The 20,857-nt window shown below is 35.2% G+C and overlaps 1 protein-coding gene across 2 annotated transcripts in view; it reads right to left on the reverse strand.

The window, feature by feature from the left end:
* Window positions 1-284: 284 nt before the first annotated feature.
* Window positions 285-20,857, reverse strand: part of CPSF2 (cleavage and polyadenylation specific factor 2) — a 30,827-nt gene continuing 10,254 nt past the window's right edge. For both annotated transcript variants that reach the window (XM_036882169.2, XM_036882170.2), the window contains exons 7-16: window positions 19,110-19,225; window positions 17,705-17,892; window positions 16,750-17,040; window positions 12,723-12,823; window positions 12,196-12,396; window positions 9,627-9,779; window positions 8,048-8,273; window positions 3,934-4,233; window positions 2,604-2,738; window positions 285-2,233 (exon numbers count right to left, since the gene is read on the reverse strand). In XM_036882169.2, coding sequence (XP_036738064.1) covers window positions 2,141-2,233; window positions 2,604-2,738; window positions 3,934-4,233; window positions 8,048-8,273; window positions 9,627-9,779; window positions 12,196-12,396; window positions 12,723-12,823; window positions 16,750-17,040; window positions 17,705-17,892; window positions 19,110-19,225 — 1,804 coding nt within the window. In that variant the 3' untranslated portion in view covers window positions 285-2,140. The remainder of the gene's footprint in view (window positions 2,234-2,603; window positions 2,739-3,933; window positions 4,234-8,047; window positions 8,274-9,626; window positions 9,780-12,195; window positions 12,397-12,722; window positions 12,824-16,749; window positions 17,041-17,704; window positions 17,893-19,109; window positions 19,226-20,857) is intronic.

Below are 20,857 nucleotides of genomic sequence, written 5' to 3' on the forward strand. Positions count from 1 at the left end.
AATGGGGAGTGACTGCTAATGGGTATAGTTTCTTTTTTGGAGTGATGACAGTATTCTGGAATTAGATAGTGGTAATGGTTGCACAACTCAGTAAATATACTAAAAAAACAATGAACTATACCTTTTAAAAGACTGAATTTTATGGTATGTGAATCAGATCTCAATTTTTAAAAAAGGCAATGACCTTCTTTAGAAAATTTTTTTCCTCACTTATGCTTCAGACCACCTACTGGTTCAGAAAAGTCTGCAGTGATATATGACATTTATAAGCCCACTACAACAGATACCATAGCAAAATTTATTTTTAATCAAATTATTTATAACTATCAGCTGACAGTCCACTTATATTTATTTTGCTTCTAAATAGTAAAGATCTGAAAGTTCCTCTGAATTTATGATTTATCTCATAGTCCTTTTTTAAACTTATATTTTTCTTAAGCAACTGAAGCTAAACAAATGCCTTTATTTAGAAATTTTAGTGATATTGTCATTTAGAAAACAGGGAAAAGCATTGCACCTGCAATGACATTAGTTAGCACAGCCATCTTGTTGAAGTACTTTAAGTTTTAATTCCTGTTCATAGTTCATAGGCTACTCAAGAAACAATTTTTCAGTATCGGTATTACAATGCAGTATGTATCACCAGATGCTTTAAGCCATGAAACAAATGCAGACTTTCTTTCTACTGGAATACAAACAGGATTCTAGACTTACTCTATTCAGTAATGAGTTTCAGTGAAATTTCTTCAAAGCTCTACAAAGAAAACATATTCTCTATCTTCATTTTCCATAACATTGTTTTGTATGCCTAGTTTTCAGCATCAGAAGGCTGTAAACTTTGCCTTAGCCCTATAATCCACAATAAAAGCTTTGTAAGCATCTGAAAAAGAATGAAATATTAATTCTAGTCTGATATCACTGGGTTGTATTATACATGGTTCCATTTAAGTTAAACAAAAAGGCTGATCCTACTAAAAATGCTAAGTGTTAAAAACAGGGCTTAAATATTTAAGACATAAACATCAAGGACTGCCATCATTCAGCCACATTCTAAAAAAACATCAACAGATTCCAATAGGGTGACATGATTTTCATTTTTAAGTTCAATGAAGGTTGCATATATTCAGTTTTTACTCTCACAGAAGTGGTTTACACTGTATAAGGGCTGCTAGCCTCAAGAAAGATATGAACACAGAAAGGATGACTTTATCCAACTTCAGTATTATTTTTGTAGAAATGTATATAAAATCTAACTACTGCTTGGACAATCTAAGGGGAGAGCAAGCCTAAGAGGTGAAAACACTTATACTTTTAATTAAATTATGCCGTTACCTTATAAAAGGTGAGGTCCAACATTTGTTTCCTTACTTAACAGCACCAAACAGTTTCCAGTACGGTACCCTAGCTGATAGTCAAGATGCATCTAAAATGTATGAAGAACTGATAAGACTAACACATCACTAAGTTATGTCTATTCATATGTGGTTTATAATTCAAACTGACGAACAGATCTTCATAAAACAAGAAATAGGAGAAATAAAAACTCATTTCTGAACCAAATGTGCACTACGTCACAATAGAGTAAATCACTGGGACATAGAGGCATGGAGTAGATATGCTCCATGTGAAGACAACTGCATATTAGAATTGAAAAGAAGAGTTGTATCACATACTCTTTGTTCTTTAAATAGATAAGCCTCAAAAAACTGTTTTATCCATTTTTCTTACAGCACATCTCTTGCAAATAATTCTCACTTTTCACTCCAGAAAATTTTTTAAAGTTTGCAAGAACTCATGCAAATATATTTCTCTAAGGCCATGAACTGGTTTGCTAAGTTGCATTGTTTTATTCAAGTAAAAAGCCCTTCTGTAAGGGGTCTGTAAAGGAAACCTGTCACCTTCAACTCTTGGGCCTGTGCACTTGTCAGGGGCTTCAGCACTCTGAAAAAGCCAAAAGGTATATATGCTCATTTGAGCATTAGCAAAATGGTCTTTATTTACATTTTTAAAAAATCTAGCACATGTTAAATTATTTTGGAAATTCTTTTTGTATGTTACAAAACAGAAAAACAGAAGGTTAGAATAAGATAATCCTTTTTTTTTAGAAAAGTCAAACAGGTATTTCCTGACATCAGGTCCTTCATACAATGGCATACTGTTCATATAAAAGGTCTCTTATCCTATAAAAATCTTGACAAAGGCATCCTTCTAATCCAATGCGTCCAGTTTCCGTCTAGAAACCAAGTTAAAAAAAAAAGTTTTTAGTACATTTTCTATTCATTAATATGCAGACATAATAACTAAAATATATTAACGAGATTACTTTATGATTGGTCCAGAAATGGGTTGCTCTGATTCATAGAATATGGATATAACATTCAAGTCATGAATTTTACAGACATGTCAGGATTCAAATAATAAAAAGTTTATAATAAAATTGTATCATTTCTTTGAGTCACTTTTACAAGTCTTCAAGGTCATCACTATGAATATAAATTACTGATCTTCAGTTTGTGAGACTACCAATCCAGAATTATAGTATTCAAAATGACAAAACATCAGAAGCATTTGTTCAGTTCAGTCCTTATTAAAAACATACTTACTCTACGGACTGCTACTTGATTGTTGCAAACAAGTACACCTCCTACAAATTCAGCTTGAATCCCCTCCCGTAAAAGAACTTGTTTGAAGTCTGACAGTCTTGGTTCATTCATAAAAACTGACTGATGTCCAGGAACCTTAGATCAGGTTAAAGGGGAAAGAATAACTTCAAAAAAACCCACGAGACACGCAGTTGTATAGAATAAAGTGAAATAACACATGATATTGAAGATATTTTCTATTACTCCGTGACGTCCTTTGACAGATTATTTCAAGACTGCATATCACATTCCAAGTTGTTATTCTGGATTTTACCTCATTATTTAACATTACAAAGCCCTTCACATTTCTGAATGTTTCACAGTCAATTTTGTTAGTCATACCTCCTAATAACAGAGAGACTTTGGTACTGTTATGCTCTTCAGTCACGCACTTGCCTGAGGAGGTCACCTACAGTGCCAGTAGGTAGAACTGAACCAAAAATTCATTTTCCAGATCCTCTGCTTAGTTCAGAGGATAATTCTCTGATGCTACTTTCACTTTTCCTCCCCACTTCAAGCAAATGCAACGGATGCCATGGGCTTCAGAATCATAAAGGCAAGTGGTTCAACTTAATGCCGCTACTCTGAAATTGCTTTGAAGAGTGCCAGCTCTTCAAAAGAAAAAGATTCTAATTCTTCCTCCCAATTTCAAGAGTAGTACTAGAAGGGAATCCAATGATAGTGGCTGTCTCTCTAGTTGGTACTACACTGACAGGCTTGAAGACATCACCTGACATGCAGGCAGGACTCCTAAGTTTTAGTATCACAGTAAGTTAATCACCTGCAATCTTTGCCAATTAACTAGATATCTCTTGAGAACATCTATATCTAGACTAGAATTACATCTATACTTAATAAAAGATTTGTAATATCAAAACCAAATGAGATTTAAACTGAAATTGACAACAGACACAAATGGAATATAAGAGTATGATGCTCTTAGAAAAGTGTAAATTTCATGATTGAAAGCAGGTAGGTGATCCTCACAGATCATCAAACTTAGTATTTAAAGACCCATATTGAAGAAACAAATCATGAAACAATTATGTATCTTACAAATTTGCTAAAAGTTTCCTTTAAACTGTTATTCCCTAGCTGTACAGGACACACACACACACACACACGCACACACAAGCTCATGCATGCACACACATAAACATCTTAAGTAATCTTCTTAAAAACTCTGAAGGGCTACATGACCCATATTTTAAATGGTTAAACACAGAAAAGGAAAATTCGAAGGATGAAAAATTAAGGAAGAGAGAGAAGCAGCACAGGTTTGTTTTTTTACCTCGTGAGGTGGCAAGGGTTCCAAAGTAGGAATGACCTCACTTTCTTCACCTGTTTCTTTCTCATCATCTCCAAACAGACTTTTCATGGCCTTCTGTTGTGCTATGACACTAGAATCTGAAGGAGCGTCCACTGGCATTTCTGAGTCTTCTCCATCATCCTTTAGTTCTCCTTCTTCTAAAATAACTCCCGTGTCTACTTTAGAGACCCTCATGTCTAAGACACCATCTATCCAAGCTAACTCAGCATCTTTGGCCTTACAAAACTGAAGGGAGCTGACAAGTGAGTCTTTTAATCTCACCTAGATATGATACAAAGGGGAGGGAGAGAAAGAAAAACCCAAAGAGCATAAATTAACAAACAAAACCTACTAGTATCATCTTCAAACTCCAGTAATGTATATTAAAATTTGAAAATCTTTCACTCATGTGATCTTCACCATGACCAGTAATGACCTAATGCCCTCTAAGACCATTAGGGCCCTTGTCTACTTTGCAAAGTAAAGGTTCTTAACCCTGACAGCATATTGGGATCACATGGCACACGCGCGCGCGCGCGCGTGTGTGTGTGTCTGTCTGTCTAAGAAATCCTTTATTTCTTGTTTTCTGGACAGTACAAAATGCTCTAAGAAATCCTTTATTTCTTGTTTTCTGGACAGTACCAAATGCATAACATCTTGTCTGAAGGATAACTTACACAACTGAATGGGCCTGAAATCTATCTTAGCAATTACATAGTTCTATAGTTTTTTTATTTTTTCTTTTTTATTAAGGTATGATTGATACACACTCTCATGAAGGTTTCACATGAAAAAACAATGTGGTTACTACATTCACCCACACCAAGTCCTGACCCATACCCCAATGCAGTCACTGTCCATCAGTGCAGCAAGATGCCACAGATCCACTGTGTCCCTTCTCTGTGATACACTGTTCTCCCCGTGATCCCCCACACCATGTGTACTAAACATAATACCCCTCAGTCCCCTTCTCCCTCCCTCCCACCCGTCCTCCCACACCCCTCCCCTTTGGTAACCACTAGTTCATTCCTGGAGTCTCTGAGACTGCTGCCATTTTGTTCCTTCAGTTTTGCTTCATTGCTTTACTCCACAAATGAGGGAAATCATTTGGCATTTGTCTTTCTCTGCCTGGCTTATTTCACTGAGCATAATGTCCTCCAGCTCCATCCTTGTTGTTGCAAATGGTAGGATTTGTTCCTTTCTCTTGTGGCTGAATAGTATTCTATTGTATATATGTACCACATCTTCTTTATCCATTCATCTACAGATAGACACTTAGATTGCTTCCATATCTTGGCTATTGTAAAAAGTGCTGTGATAAACATAGGGGTGCATATGTCTTTTTGAATCTGAGAAGTTGTATTCTTTGGGTATATTCCAAGGAGTGGGATTCTGGGGTCAAATGGTATTTCTATTTTGAGTTTTTTGAGGAACCTCCATATTGCTTTCCACAATGGTTGAACTAGCTTACATTCCCACCAGCAGTATAGGAGGGTTCCCCTTTCTCTGCATCCTCGCCAGCATTTGTTGTTCTTAGTCTTTTCGATGCTGGCCATCCTTACTGGTGTGAGGTGATATCTCATTGTGGTTTTAATTTGCATTTCCCTGATGATTAGTGATGTGGAGCATCTTTTCATATGCCTGCTGGCCATCTGAATTTCTTCTTTGGAGAACTGTCTCTTCATATCCTCTACCCATTTGTTAATCGGGTTATTTGCTTTTTGGGTGTTGAGGTGGGTAAGTTCTTTATATATTTTGGATGTTAACCCCTTGTCGGATATGACATTTACAAATATATTCTCCCATACTGTAGGATGCCTTTTTATTTTGTTGATGATGTCCTTTGTCACATGGCTATTTTTAAAAAAGAAAAAAATTACTGCCATGGTCCACCTCTAGTGATTCTAACTGGTAAGACTAAAGTCAGAGCATTGAGTCCTCCTGATGCCCCCAAAACTGACCAGGTGATTCTCATGTGCAGCTGAGGTTGAGAACTAGAGATAAGTTTCCTCCTCTAGTCCTGATGCTGCTTCCTGAGTACTGAGCTGCTCGTGACTTCCTCAACACACCATGCAGTGTCATACATCCATATTCTTGGAATGCTGCTTCCTCCTGCTCTGCCCAGAATGACTTTTCTGCCTGGTGAATTCCAATCCATTTTTTCCAAACAAATACAGACACCACCCCTTCCTTAACTGATATCCCCTTCCACTAATGGGTAAGAGTTAATCAATCTCTGTGCTATTCCTGTTTTCTCTAACTACCTCCACTTTTTTCAATTAGGAATAGAATCTGGACATCTGTGAATTTTTTTTTTTTTTTTGAATTCTTCAATACTCACTATTCCTCTCACCTCTGTACTTCTGCAAATGTTCCCTCTGCCTTGGAACACCCTCCTTCTTTCCTACCCGATGTACCACCATGACAACCCAGCTAAACACCTCTTAGGATCTGGCTTTGTGATTACTTTCTCTGGGAAATCTCTAAACCTCCAAGTTTGGGTTGGGAATTTCCTCTTTATACTCTCAAAACACCCTGTATTTTCTCTATCAAAGGTATAACATATAACTGCCATTTCCTTGTTATAAGCCCCATACACTACAAGATCTGCTTATCTTTTTTTTTTTTTGGTATCATTAATCTACAGTTACACGAGCAACATTATGGTTACTAGACTCGCCCCATCATCAAGTCCCCCCCACATACCCCATTACAGTCACTGTCCATCAGCGTAGTAAGATGCTATAGAGTCACTACTTGTCTTCTCTGTGTTGTACAGCCCTCCCCGTGCGCCCACTACATTGTGTCTGCTAATCGTAATGCCCCTTTTTTCCCCCTTATCCCTCCCTTCCCACCCATCCTCCCCAGTCCCTTTCCCTTTGGTAACTGTTAGTCCATTCTTGGGTTCTGTGATTCTGCTGCTGTTTTGTTCCTTCAGTTTTTTCTTTGTTCTTGTACTCCACATATGAGTGAAATCATTTGGTACTTGTCTTTCTCCACCTGGCTTATTTCACTGAGCATAATACCCTCTAGCTCCATCCATGTTGCTGCAAATGGTAGGATTTGTTTTCTTCTTATGGCTGAATAATATTCCATTGTGTATATGTACCACCTCTTCCTTACCCATCCATCTACTAATGGACACTTAAGCTGCTTCCATTTCTTGGCTATTGTGACTAGTGCTGCGATAAACATAGGGGTGCATCTGTCTTTTTCAAACTGGGCTGCTGCATTCTTAGGGTAAATTCCTAGGAGTGGAATTCCTGGGTCAAATGGTATTTCTACTTTGAGCTTTTTGAGGAACCTCCGTACTGCTTTCCACAATGGTTGAACTAATTTACAGTCCCACCAGCAGTGTAGGAGGGTTCCCCTTTCTCCACAAACTTGCCAACATTTGTTGTTGTTTGTCTTTTGGATGGTAGTCATCCTTACTGGTGTGAGGTGATATCTCATTGTGGTTTTAATTTGCATTTCTCTGATGATTAGTGATGTGGAGCATCTTTTCATGTTCCTGTTGGCCATCTGAATTTCTTCTTTGGAGAAGTGTCTGTTCAGGTCCTCTGCCCATTTTTTAATTGGCTTATTTGCTTTTTGTTTGTTGAGGTGTGTGAGCTCTTTATATATTTTGGATATCAACCCTTTATCAGATCTGTCATTTATGAATATATTCTTCCATACTGTAGGATGCCTTTTTGTTCTATTGGTGGTGTCCTCTGCTGTACAGAAGTTTTTCAGCTTGATATAGTCCCACTTGTTCATTTTTGCTTTTGTTTCCCTTGCCCGGGGAGATATGTTCATGAAGAAGTCGCTCATGTTTATGTCCAAGAGATTTTTGCCTATGTTTTTTTCTAAGAGTTTTATGGTTTCATAACTTACATTCAGGTCTTTGATCCATTTCGAATTTACTTTTGTGTATGGGGTTAGACAATAACCCAGTTTCATTCTCTTACATGTAGCTGTCCAGTTTTGCCAAGATCTGCTTATCTCATAAGGCAAGGGACCATGTCTGCCTTACTCACCCCTGTATTCCTGATGCATCTGTCCTAACCTGCAACAGAAAGCACTTATTTCATGTCCCAGATGCCAGCATACTTACCTGGTAGATGTGAGTCTCACTAGTGGCATCGACTGTCTCATGCAGCTTTGGCATATACACTTTAATATCTTTCCCACCAAATGCACGGCAGCACTCTGCAAGATCCTGACTGGCCTCCGGTGGTCCATGGACAATAATCAACTGTCGTGGCTTCATCTGATTAATGATCTTTTTAATGGAATCCCCATCAGAGCGTCCTTCATAGTCTATGTAAGTAACCCTAGCTCTGTAATTACACATGATTATTCAAGCTTACTTTTCTGGTAAATTAATTCTAAAACTAAGCTTATAATGGTTTTTATCATCAGGAAAGAAATGTGTACCATACATAAAATGAGGATTTGAGGAATACACGTGTTACACTGTTAGTATGTTATTTCAGGGACAGAGATTATGGATTATTTAATAGATATTATTAGAAAAAATGGCTCACTACCTAAAGAAAAATAAAATTGGACCCTGACCTAATGCCATACATCTTAGGAGGTAAGGGAAAGCCATTAAGAGAGATATGCAAGGGTCTAAATTTAACAGAATAAAATATAAGACTTATCTTTGTGACCAGGGACAGGGAGGATTTAAAAACCTCAAAGACCATAGTGGTAAATATTTTCTCATTTCATTACATTCAAAATTAAAGATTTATTAAAATGAAGCAGACCAGGGATAACTCTTACAAACAAAACAGAAAGAAAAGGAACATTTGCATTGTCTAAAACCAACCAGGGATAATATCCAGAATATGCAATGAACTCTTACAAACCAGTAACAAAAGGGGAGCAAGCCCTAAAGAAAAAAATACAAAGGAAAACAAAAAAGGTAACAAGCATTTGAAGAGAGAATCGAATTCAGCAATAATCACACTAGAACAAATTTAAGCAGACTTATACCTATTAGACTGGAAAACATCATTATAGAGTCAGATAATGCCAAATGTTATGAGGAAACGGGGATGAAGAAACCTCCTGCCCTGCTAGTGAAAATATAAAATGATGCAGCTATACTGGAGAAAATTTTGTGATAATGTTAATATGCATTACTTAGACGTTAGGCTCAAAAATATACACTAAATGATATCACTGGACAAAGAAACCGCTTTGCTCTCTAATGACTTAAAAAAATTCCAAAATAATTATTTATTAACTGTACTAAGTAGATAAGGAAAAGAAAGGTTTCATAATTACTTCAGATCACAATAGCATTAAGATGTTAGGGCACTAGAGATGTTAAAGTCAAGGGATGTATTTTATGAAACAAGCACTTGGAAAAATTATACTTGTGAACTGCACAAGTTCACCTGTGACTAGACTACTAAAAAGACCAGATAGAATGTTTCTTCACATATATGTACAATTTAATGTTTAACCCCCTCCTCACTACTAAATCAATTACTTTGGCATTCAAATATCACCAATAAACAGAAAATATCACCCTACTTCACAAATCTTCACAAATTTTAAAAGCACACTTACTAAAGGATATTCAGAAAATTCATGTTTGAAACAATGTAAATTATATAGTTCAAGTGCTTGAAATTTTATCTTTTAATCTATTTTCAAAATGTAATGAAAGTACTTACTTTATTTCAATAGACTCTGTGGCAGATATACACTTTGTAGGAACATCAGATAAATCCTGATCCATCGGTTCATCTCCATTTGTCAAGCCAGATTCTAATTTACTTTTTTCTTCTTCAGTAGCTTGAAGTTCTGGCACTAAGAAATCCTCTGGTCTAAATAGTAAGTCTCCAATTAGAAGTAATAACAAAAAAGCCAGTATCATATAACACATATAATAGGTAGATGGCATAGTTTTAGACTCCTCATGTATCTCAAGACTTAAATACACATTCAATCCAAAGTCAGTGCAGTTTCCTAATATCAGTCATCAGCTTACTGCATATATTATGTTCTTCATGACTGTTAAGGGATGCTCTTTAAAATACACCATGTAGTCTAGTGAGAAGGCCTTAAACAGATCATTAGATTTTAGTAGCTATCAAAAGTACTAATACAACCTGGCCCTGCACTTGCTTCAAAAACTCTTTTTCTGAATTTCTATGGTTTCCCTTGCCAATTTTCAGTTCTTATAAATCTCAAGACCTCTGATTTCCCTAAGATCCCCAATTACTCCATCCCTGCCCAAAGAAAGCAGATGACTCTCCATCTGCACATTGCCAAGAAGACTGAGATACAAAATTATTAGCTCCCTCAAAGCCTTCATCTATATTTCAACAAAGTAGTAACACAACTATCTTCCCATTTTTACTCTCAGTCAGAGAGAGTTGTATGTTAAATAAAAAAACAAACTTAAAATGCTCTAATCAGATGTGGTACATATACACAATGGAATATTAATCATCCATAAAAAGAAAAGAAATCCTGCCATTTGCAACAACATGGATTGATCCAGAGGGTATTATGCTCAGTGAAATAAGCCAGGTGGAGAAAGACAAATACTAAATGATTTCTCTCATTTGTGGAGTATTAAAAAAAAGCAAAACAGAAGGAACAAAACAGCAGTAGACTCACAGACATAGAGAAGGGACTAGTGGTTACCAAACAGGAGGGGTTAGGGAGGGTCGGTGGGGAGGGAGAAGGGGATTAAGGGGCACTATACTTCGCAATCACAACATAGGTAGGTCACTGGGACGGTAGTACAGCACAGAGAAGACAATTCATGACTCTACAACATTATACTACGTTGCTGGACAGTGACTGCAATGGAGGGGGTAAAGCCTTCATAATATGGGCGAAAGCTGAACCACTGTGTTGTGTAGCGTATATGAAACCATCATAAGACTGTGTATCAATGATACTTTAATAAAAAAAAAAGTTCTAACCTCCTATAATTGTTTAGGCCTCACCCCCAAATCCACTCACACTCCTGAAAATCCAGGCCTTTGTTACCCAAAACCGTGATTGCTGCAGCAGCTTCTCAGCCCCTGGAATCCAGTATCTCCTATGTAACCCACATTATAACAGTAGCAGTGGCAGCCACTTTAAGTACATTTACCGTGAGTCAGGTTCTATGCTCAGTGGCTTAAAAACACTACCAAGTTTAATTCTTCTTCCCATTTTTCAGACAAGGAAATTGAAGCTAAAAAACACTGTCCCTATGCTAAACACATTGGCCACTAACTAAGTAGAATGGTAAACAAACTGACCAGTGCTGTTCAGATTGTTACTTTTCCTCTCTTTTAGAAGGCCAAGTAGACAGTGGGATTTTCCTAATTAAGTCCAAGAATGACCTAAGTGCACTATAAGCTCAAGACTGCATTCTGGAAGTACACAGAAAGTACAAGAGAAGGACCTAAGTGTTGGGGAGGCAAGAAAGAAACAGGGAAGTTTCTGGTAGTTTGTGAGGCCAGATTCAAAAGCCTGGAAAATGGAAGGGAAAACACATATAAGGGCATGACATGAAAAAGCTGAACAGAAGGAAACTGAGAATGCTGGTACCACCAGAGTGGAGAACACATACTGCCATTACAGAAACACAAAGAAATGTAACAGAAAAGTAGAGAAAATGATCATGAAGGACATCATGTGCTTAGACTGTGCTAAGACATCTGACATTCACCCAGAAAGCAACAGGAACCCTGAAGGATCTTTACGTAGGCTAGTAATGTTTACAAATTTGTGATTAGAACATGAGCTATCAGTTGTTTTTCCAATAGTGAGTACAGAGTTTGTAGATTTTCCACAGTTCCCCTCATGCTATCTCATACTCCTCTTGTAACTAAAACATGTATGCAACACTGTTTGAGGTATAACCCATTTCCCAAACTTAACACAATCACCATCCATCAAAAATTCTTCCTATCCTGTGCCTTTCTTCAATGCATGTCTCTTACTTCTCTTTTTAAGTGGGGAAAAAAGTCTTGATCATCTTCTTAAACCTTTCACATACCTAAGTAGTAAAAGTACCAGTTTTCCTAAGATGTTAGTTCTCTAGCTGTTCCTCAACCTTCCTATTTTTACATTTCAAACTACAGGTCTCCTCTATCTTTCAAGCTGAGGAATTCATAAACTGACAAAGTACATGATGCCCAGAAAGGGCAAGTTTACTGAGCTCAAACAACACAGTTATTTATACACAAAACACATAGGCTAAGCTGTAAGAAAAGAAAGCTTGGTTTGCTCACATACTTGATAATTTCTCCATATTCATCCCATTTGATTCTTTCTTCTGGGGCAGGAAACATAGGATAGGACTTTTTAGCCTGTTTGAAGAAACTCCCTTTACGACTCCCTTCACCTTTCATCATCAGGTCATGCTTAGTTTTATGAGCCGATGGCTGGTCAATATCTTCTTCAACGTCGCTCTCATCACTGGAATCTATATCTGCCCTAAGAGGATTTTGGAATAGATTAAGGTCATAAAGACCCAAAAAGATTTTTAATGCTTATAAAATTAATTGAACTGATTCAATAGTAATATAGTAATCAGTATTACTAGATTGATATTTTATAAAACACAGCATTAACTGTCAGTTAATAAATATATATTAATATTAGGACTGAAAGAATTTGGCATTCTAGCACCATTTGAAAGATGCTAACAAAAGCAATGAAGTCAAAAGAAAACTCAAGCATTTTCATTTCAACATTTTTGTCTCAGAAAGTTTTTTTCAAATTACATATATAAACTCCTCATATGTCTGAAAATAACTCACTCTTTTGACTGCTCAAGTTTTTTAGCAGCTTCTTTTTTTAGTTTCTCTTTTTCCAAGTATTCTTCAAGTTCTTTCCCTTCAAGCTTCACACGCTTCCTTAACTAAAGAAAAATAACAGATGAAAGAAAATATTATTAAGTGGTTACAGCAATGGGATGTGAGATATGCCACATCTCTAAACTGATTCATCATCTTTAAATTTTCCTCTGAAATTATTCATTTCCATTACATGCAGTTACAGATCCTATTTAGATTAGTACTAAAATTGAGCTGTCACATATCTGGGATAAGTTTAATTTAAATCAAACTGGTTAAAAATCACCAAACAGGAAAACAAAATACAGACGATTGGTAGTGAGGTCTACACATGATGTAAAACTCAGAAGTCATAAAGGGAAGATGGATCAACATGGCAACATAAAAAAAAACTCTGACATTTTAAATCTCATAAATTAAGAGAAACGGAGAGAATGATTTGTAGTACTATGTGATTATCAGAAGCCACTTTTTCCTAAGTGCTCTTCCAAACAAGTAAAGAAAAAAAATCAACAAATCAAAAAGAAAATAAACATTTAAGCAACTGACAAAACCAAAAACAGTAACAACAGCTATCAAAAGATGTCTAGCTTCACTAGTAATTTTTGAACAAGGCAAAAATTTTTAAATGCCATACTATTTTTTAATCTGAGATTGGCAATGCTAATTACTATATGGAGAAAGGATACCTTCAACCACTATCTAAAAGAAAATTAGCACTATGTTAGAAGGCAATTTTGTGAACATCCAAACATGAAAATGTGCTTGTCATTTGACACAGCATTTCTACTTCTAGGGATTTATCCTTCTGCAATGATTACACAAATATGAGGGGGCAGGAAGGACATTGCAGCAACTTTTGTAACAGTAAAAAAGTGGATACAATTTTAAATCTATTAACATAGAATAATGAAATCAGAAAGTCTCAAACTTTTTGATCTCAGGACTGCCTTAGACTCAAAATTACTGAGAACACTGTTTTCTTTTTGTAGGTTACAGGTATTACTATTTACCATATCAGAAATTAGAAGTGAGAAATTTTTAGAATATTTATCTGTTCATTAAAAAATAAAATGATTACATGGTAACATTAGCATATTTTTATAAAAGATAGTTGTATTTTCTCCAAAGTGGAAAAAAAAATTAACAGGAACTATGGCATTACTTTATATTTTGCAAGTCTCTATAATGTCTAGCTCAATATGACAGTTGGATTCTCACACCTGCTTCTGCTTTCAATCTCTTGCAAGATGCTGCTTTGGTTAAAGTACATGAAGAGACTCCAGCCTCATACAAATGTACAGATGGAAAAGGGAAAAATATTTAAATAGGCTTTTCATGAATATTCTTTTTAAATATTGAATTACAACTCAAAAAGTAGTGTTTCTTAAAGGTTAGTTGTAACATGGAATCTGAAACCATACCAGTAACTTTTTGTACTCTTATTAAATTTATTGATTTATCTTACACTTTGAATGGATGTTTTATTTGTGCATTATTTTATAACTACATGCATTGGTCATTTGGAAATATTGGTTCACCAAGTTACACAGATCTTACAAATGTTGACAATATTTAAATAATGACATTTACAAATATCACCATCAATCTCATCATCAAAGTCTTAAATTGTCAATCTGATAGTGATGGGTATAAATTTTCCAAAATGCTAATTTTCACTTGAAAATCTGAATTTTATCAGATTTAAGTAACAAATGCTATGAATTGTTTTCTTAGAATGACAAGTTCAATTTATTCACTTTTGAGAAAACATCTGCAAAATATTCAGGTTGGAATAACTGTCATTATTTCAAGTAAAGGTGGTATTCTAAGGAAAAAAAGTGTCTAGTTTAACTCACAACTCAATTATACAAGTGGTTTCCTTTGAGACAAATATACGTTAGTATACAACACCAAGCAGTTTATGCATACTTCCCATCTTGCCACCCAGACTATTTAAAAAACATTTTACTAGTAAGATTTAATGAAATTAATTACTTTCACTGCTTCAAGAAGAACATTCTTAAGTGAAACTGACATTTTTGGAACTACAAGTGCATGGTGATGAAAAATGCAGTGACTACTAGTACAATGTGGAGCCACTATTGATTTATGCTAAGGCACCGGCACTTTACCCACCATTGCTTTCACTCAGCAATACAAATTAGGCATGGTGAAAAAGCAAATAACATCCTATTATTATTATGAAAAATAGTTTTGACCTTGTAGAGTCCCTGAAAGGGTCTCAGGGACTTCCCCAGGGGCCCTCACATGATACTGTTGAGAACCACTTGATTAAATAATCACAGCACATATGTGCAGTGTATTATAAAAATACTAAAAAGTATTCATTTATTCAAAAATACTTGAATCTCTATGATATATCAAGTACTATGTAAGGTGAATTTGTATCTACTTACACTGTTCAAACTATGTGGAAAATTTGGTCCCATTTCTTTTAAAAAAAAAATCATACGGCTATTTGCCTGTGACTAGGAAAAAAAAAATCCAACATTCATTCTCTAAAAAATGTCAACAGTCATGACAACTAAATGCAATGTGTAATCCTGGATGGGATCCCAAACAAAACATGAAAGGGAAATCAGAGGCGGTTGGGGCAACCAGCAAAAGCTGAATGGGGGTGAGTGGATGAAATGGTAGTCTGGTATCAGTGCTTATTTCCATATGTCAATAGATGTACCATGGTTTCCAGGAGTGTCCTCGTCTTCAGGTAACAAACACTGCTTGCTGTGTTTAGAAGTAATGATGGAATAGCTGCAGCCTCCTTCCAAAGAGTTGAGAAAAAATATCTAATATTGTGTTTGTGTGTACATAGAGAAGTGACAAGGCAAATCCAGTGAAATGTTAACAACTTGGGAATCTGGGTATCCTATTTTTACTTCAAAATTATTTCAAAATAAGAAGTAACAACAAGAACAAAATTAAACCAAAATCAAGTGATTCTACTATATAAAATAAATTAGTGATTTACATGTTTTTTTCTGGCATCCCACATTTGCCTCGTAGCTAACTTGAAAGTAAATTCCATTTAGAAAAGTGTCATTATGTTCCTGTGTGTTAGCAACTTAAACAGATTCCTACCTACAAATAAATTTTAACACATTTACCCTTTGATTTAGTTTATAGTTGTTGCATTAATAAATTTTGCTCTCCACTTTTTAAGATATATCCATCTTATATTTAAGACATCTAAAATTAATGGCTATACTCAGAGACAGATTTCTAGAATAATCAACCCTAAGATATTTTCCTTCCTATCACTGTATTACATCCAGAGATTTGGAGACTGTGGTTAAGTATGTCCACAGGAGTGGACAGCATTATCATGGGAAGGGATGGCTAAGGTGGAGTAAAGGAAAAGATCATTAAGAAATAAGGAACTAAGGGAGCCAAGGAATTGGACAGATCATATACACGGATGCTAAAGTCATCAAGGAAGCAGCCCTGAGTATGAGTATACAGAAAGACGATGAAGCAGCATCTAAAGTCACCAAGAATCAGTAAACGTCAGAAATAAGGAGAGGTTGCTATACTGTCAAGTCTGATGGCATGAACTACAGAGGGAAAACAAATGGCTTGAAAGCTGTAATACAGAAAAAGGACACGTACCTCACCGAAAGTCCATGAAATGTGGAAGAGAAAAAAGAAGCAAAGGAGTACCTACTTCAAAGGGCAAGGAAAAATGTGAAAGGAACCTTTCAAAGAGAGATTGAGAGTTTGTGTGACACACACACACACACACACACACTCACACTCACACTCACACACCTACCTCTTCTGGGTATCATGGGTTTCAGCTCCAGAATGAGAATTTCCAATTTAAGGAAGTCTGCAATTTGTGCTGTTGAAGTCTCTCTACTGTTATTCTGATAGTGATCTTGTTTTATTTTTGGTCACTAGTTTTTATAAACATCATGCATAATGTATTCCCCAAACAGTTTTATGATAAAGTTCACCTACAAACACTTACCTCTATTTCTGTAATTTTTTCAGAAGGATTATCAATTAAGAAACGTGCTAAAGTCCCAGGAGTAGTTCTGTAAGTTAGAATGATTGAGTTTTTAGGGTCCTGACACCACTGAATAAAGAGATCCCTTGAAAATCCACATTCCAAGTCAGGCTGGCTGGCAAGCACGACTTTAGGGCTAGGCACTCGAGCCAAGTCAGAAAGACCGTGACAGAGAGAGAGATGGCGAAACTGAAATGGATTATTTCTTTTGTCTTCAAAACATCTCATCAATTTATCACTCATCCATTCTACCTAATATGGGGGGAAGGTGACAATAATTAGAAAATACTGTTTTGTAACTTCAATGTATTCTACAATAGTCAAGGAGTTGAAGTTTTATCTTGCTTTAAGTCTTTTTCCTACCAGTAGTTGCTTAAATTTGTACCATTTTGACAAGCGGCTTATTTTCTGTTTCTGTTTCCCACTAGATCCTCCCATCCCAATGCTCATCTTATTCTGCATAATGTTTCAGTTCTAAGTCACCTTAAATCTTATTGAGAAGGCAGCGTGTAAGTTCTAAATGAATGTTACTGCAGAGTTGCTATTTCAAGGAAAAAGAGCTTTAAAGGAAGAGAAAAATGAATTGTATCATTTATATCCGATGAGGTAGGTTCTACTTTTGTCCCCACTTTACAGACTGTGATGCTGAGCATTTGAGAAACAACTTGCCTCATCTATAAAATGGGGACAGAACAGAACTACTTCATAGAGTATATAAGGATTTGATGAATGCATGTAAACATACAGAACAGTAAGTGGTTAGCTTTTATCTTTATTATTATTGTTATTATTTGCATTATAACCATCAACCTCTTCAACAGGAAAATAAATACAAAGAGCAATTAAGACCTTGTTTTCCGAAAGCCCAATCTTTGTAGCAAACTTCTTTATTACAAATGATAATATGAAAACAAACCTGGGACTTAGAAAACTCCACCACATTATAACTGACATTATTTAGGAGTGCCAATGAGTAAACACCCAATCCCGCATCCTTAGTTCTCCAAATTTGATCAAGTAGTTGAGCAAGTTCCAAAACTCTGCCTGCAGTGTCCACTGCTATTAGTACATTTCCATCACCTCGAAGTGTTTCCAGGACATTTGCTAGAAAACAGGAATTTAAAATCTCTATACAACATTACAATACTTTGTTACAAAATTAAAGGTAATTTTATCTTCATGTTTTTACTACAGACTTTAATTTATACATAAGCAATTACCAGGCCAGGTACAAAATTAAAAAATTTGACTCAGGTTATTACAACTACTCTTTATGCTATGAATATATCCCCACAAGATGCAAAAACAATGCCATTAACTCAATTTTTTTTCATTGAAAAATTATAAATCTATGATTTTCAACCTTTTTCACCCACAATATACAGAGAAAATGGTATCTGTACAGTACATTGGGAAAATTGGGTGAGCATGCCAAATTCAACTAGCCTGAGGTTTGCAGGTCACTCTGATCTCACCTGTCCACCCCAGTGAACTTTAAAATAAATAATTCCCACATTATGGGACACACACACACATCTGTACATTACATTCATACACACGAATTTTGTATGTATGCATGCCTATAAAATAAAATATAGATTATATTCCTTCTTCCAATGAAGGTATCTTTATAAATAGATTTCCATGCTCTAGATGAAAATCTGCTTGGAAATATTTAGTAAAACCAAACTTTAACAAAAACAAGAACTGAGAACCTTAAAGGTAGTGTAACAGCACAAGAGTTGTATTTTTTAAGCAGATAGATGAAGGCAGTGGTTTTAAACATGTTTAAAGGTAGAATCCAATTTTCCCTGTTGAAATCCCATGTAGCTTATAAAAAAAAGAATACAAAGTAAAGCAGCTCAAGCCAAAGCAGAAACCCCAGGGATACCCCAAGGGCACCTCTTTTGAGCCAAGACTACTAGATTAGAATGTAAAACCAGGGGACTATTTGTACCTTCATTTATCGCCTATGCTCATTTTTCTTTTAGAACATAAATGTTTTTCTATTAGATTTATATGAGCTCTTTATATATTTTGGTGTTCCCTAGACATGCACCAGTAGGAGCCAGGGAGACCTAGCTATGTGCTGAGTGGCAGGGAGAAGCCAATCTTTGTATCTATCCCACAAAAGTTAAATTCAAACCAACTAAAGCATTTTTTTGTACAAAATATTTATATGGCTACATAATATTTTTTCAAAAATACTAGTTAACCAATCACTTAGGACAAGAAAAGTGTTAAACGAAACAGAAGAAACAGTAATTCCTACTACCATGCACTTGCACAGCTCTTTAATAAGGACATTATATAATACATACTCAGAAGTTGCTCATCTCTCTGTTTTCTCCTCGGCTGCACATATGTAGCATTAAATGAATCTGTGATAAGTAGGGAGGGTCGGCTTAGCATTTCCAGGGAACATCCATTTAAGTGACTATAACAAAGTTGAAGAAGAATATTTAATATCACTTCAAATAAATAATAGCTTATCTTACCTAAAGTGTAAGGGTTTTTTTCCTGTTCATCATTGATAACAAAATCTAGCAAATTCAGAAAGAATGAAAGAAAAGATGTCCCAGAATACCATCACTCAGAGAAAATGATATAATATTTTGTTGTACACCCTAAGCATATAAATTTTTCCATGCATATATCTGGTTATGTATTTTATAAAGAGTATGTCTACATACTCAGTTCTATTTCCTAGTTTTCCCCATGACATTAAAATTGTTTTCTAAATCTAATTTTTAACAAATGTAACAGCTTTCTATTGTGTACTATATTTATTACCTTTACTGATATTTAGATTACTTTTTTTGCCATTATTAAAAAACCCTCTCAAGAACATTTTTGCAAAAAGCTTCAATTGCATTTCTGATTGTTTCTTAGATCACATTCCTAGAAGTGTATTTACTGGAATATTACGATATTGCTAAATGGCTCTCCAGAAAGGTTTAACAGAAAGATCTCCCCTTTCCAAAAAGATTCCACCCAACTCACCAACTCACTAAATAGTTCCAGAAGAATACTACCATTTAAAAATAATTTTAATAGCATTTAATTTTAAAAATCATTATCATTTAAATTTTCTCTTTTTTGACTTTGTAACTTTGGTCCATTTTGCAACAAGTATCTTTTTGATTAATACCTGGTCTCTGGTTAACTTGCTGCAAATAGCTTCCCTTAGTTTTACTGGTCTTTCAATCTATCATTTCAGTCATTTTGAACCCTTCTCTAATGAAATCTATCAAAGTTTCCATTTGTAACTTGGTCCATTGCCTTAAGCTTATGGTCTTTTCCAAGCCAAGAGTCTGGATTCACCAATAATGTTTTGTTTTCTATTTAATTCTAAATTCATCCAAAATTTATTTGTTATGTGGTAAAAAATACACAAACTGACATTCTTCCCAAAATGTTTGAATTTACTTAAATACCATCTACTCAAATATCCATCCTTTCTTCATTAACCTGTTAGTGTAAAAGGCTAGTGTAAAATTAATCTGTTAGTATAAGAGCCTAGTGTAAAATTCAATTATTAGTCTTAAATATATTTTAATGTAAGACACAACAGATCTCGAGGCTACTTTTATCTAATATAACACAGCTATGAACTTAACATACAGAATTATCAAAGTCTATGTGAGACTAAACACCATGATTTTACAGTAATGCTGTGAGTACAAAATAAAGTATTTAAAATTATAGTTACTGTGTCCCCTTTTAAAGGGTGTCTGATTTTAAATATAGTTATGTTACACTGTAATTCCTGACTGTGCCACAAAATTCAAAAGTAGAAAGACACAAAAGAATAAAAATCCACCCACAAAGTTTCTTGAAATAGCAGGTCAAAAGCATGTAAAATATAACTTGATGTACAAAAATGATTCCCTTTACAACATCTTCAGGGAGGTATCCGTTTTATAGATATTTACAAGTAAATTTGTAAATATCTTTTATCACCTGAATCAAACTTTTCCCTAACAACACAAATAATTATGCAATTTTGAAAACATTCACTATTTGATGTTTTTAAATTGCTCCACATTTGTGGTTAAAAAAATAACTG

Source organism: Manis pentadactyla, chromosome 11 (genome assembly GCF_030020395.1).
Source record: "Manis pentadactyla isolate mManPen7 chromosome 11, mManPen7.hap1, whole genome shotgun sequence".
Classification (NCBI taxonomy): Eukaryota; Metazoa; Chordata; class Mammalia; order Pholidota; family Manidae; genus Manis; species Manis pentadactyla.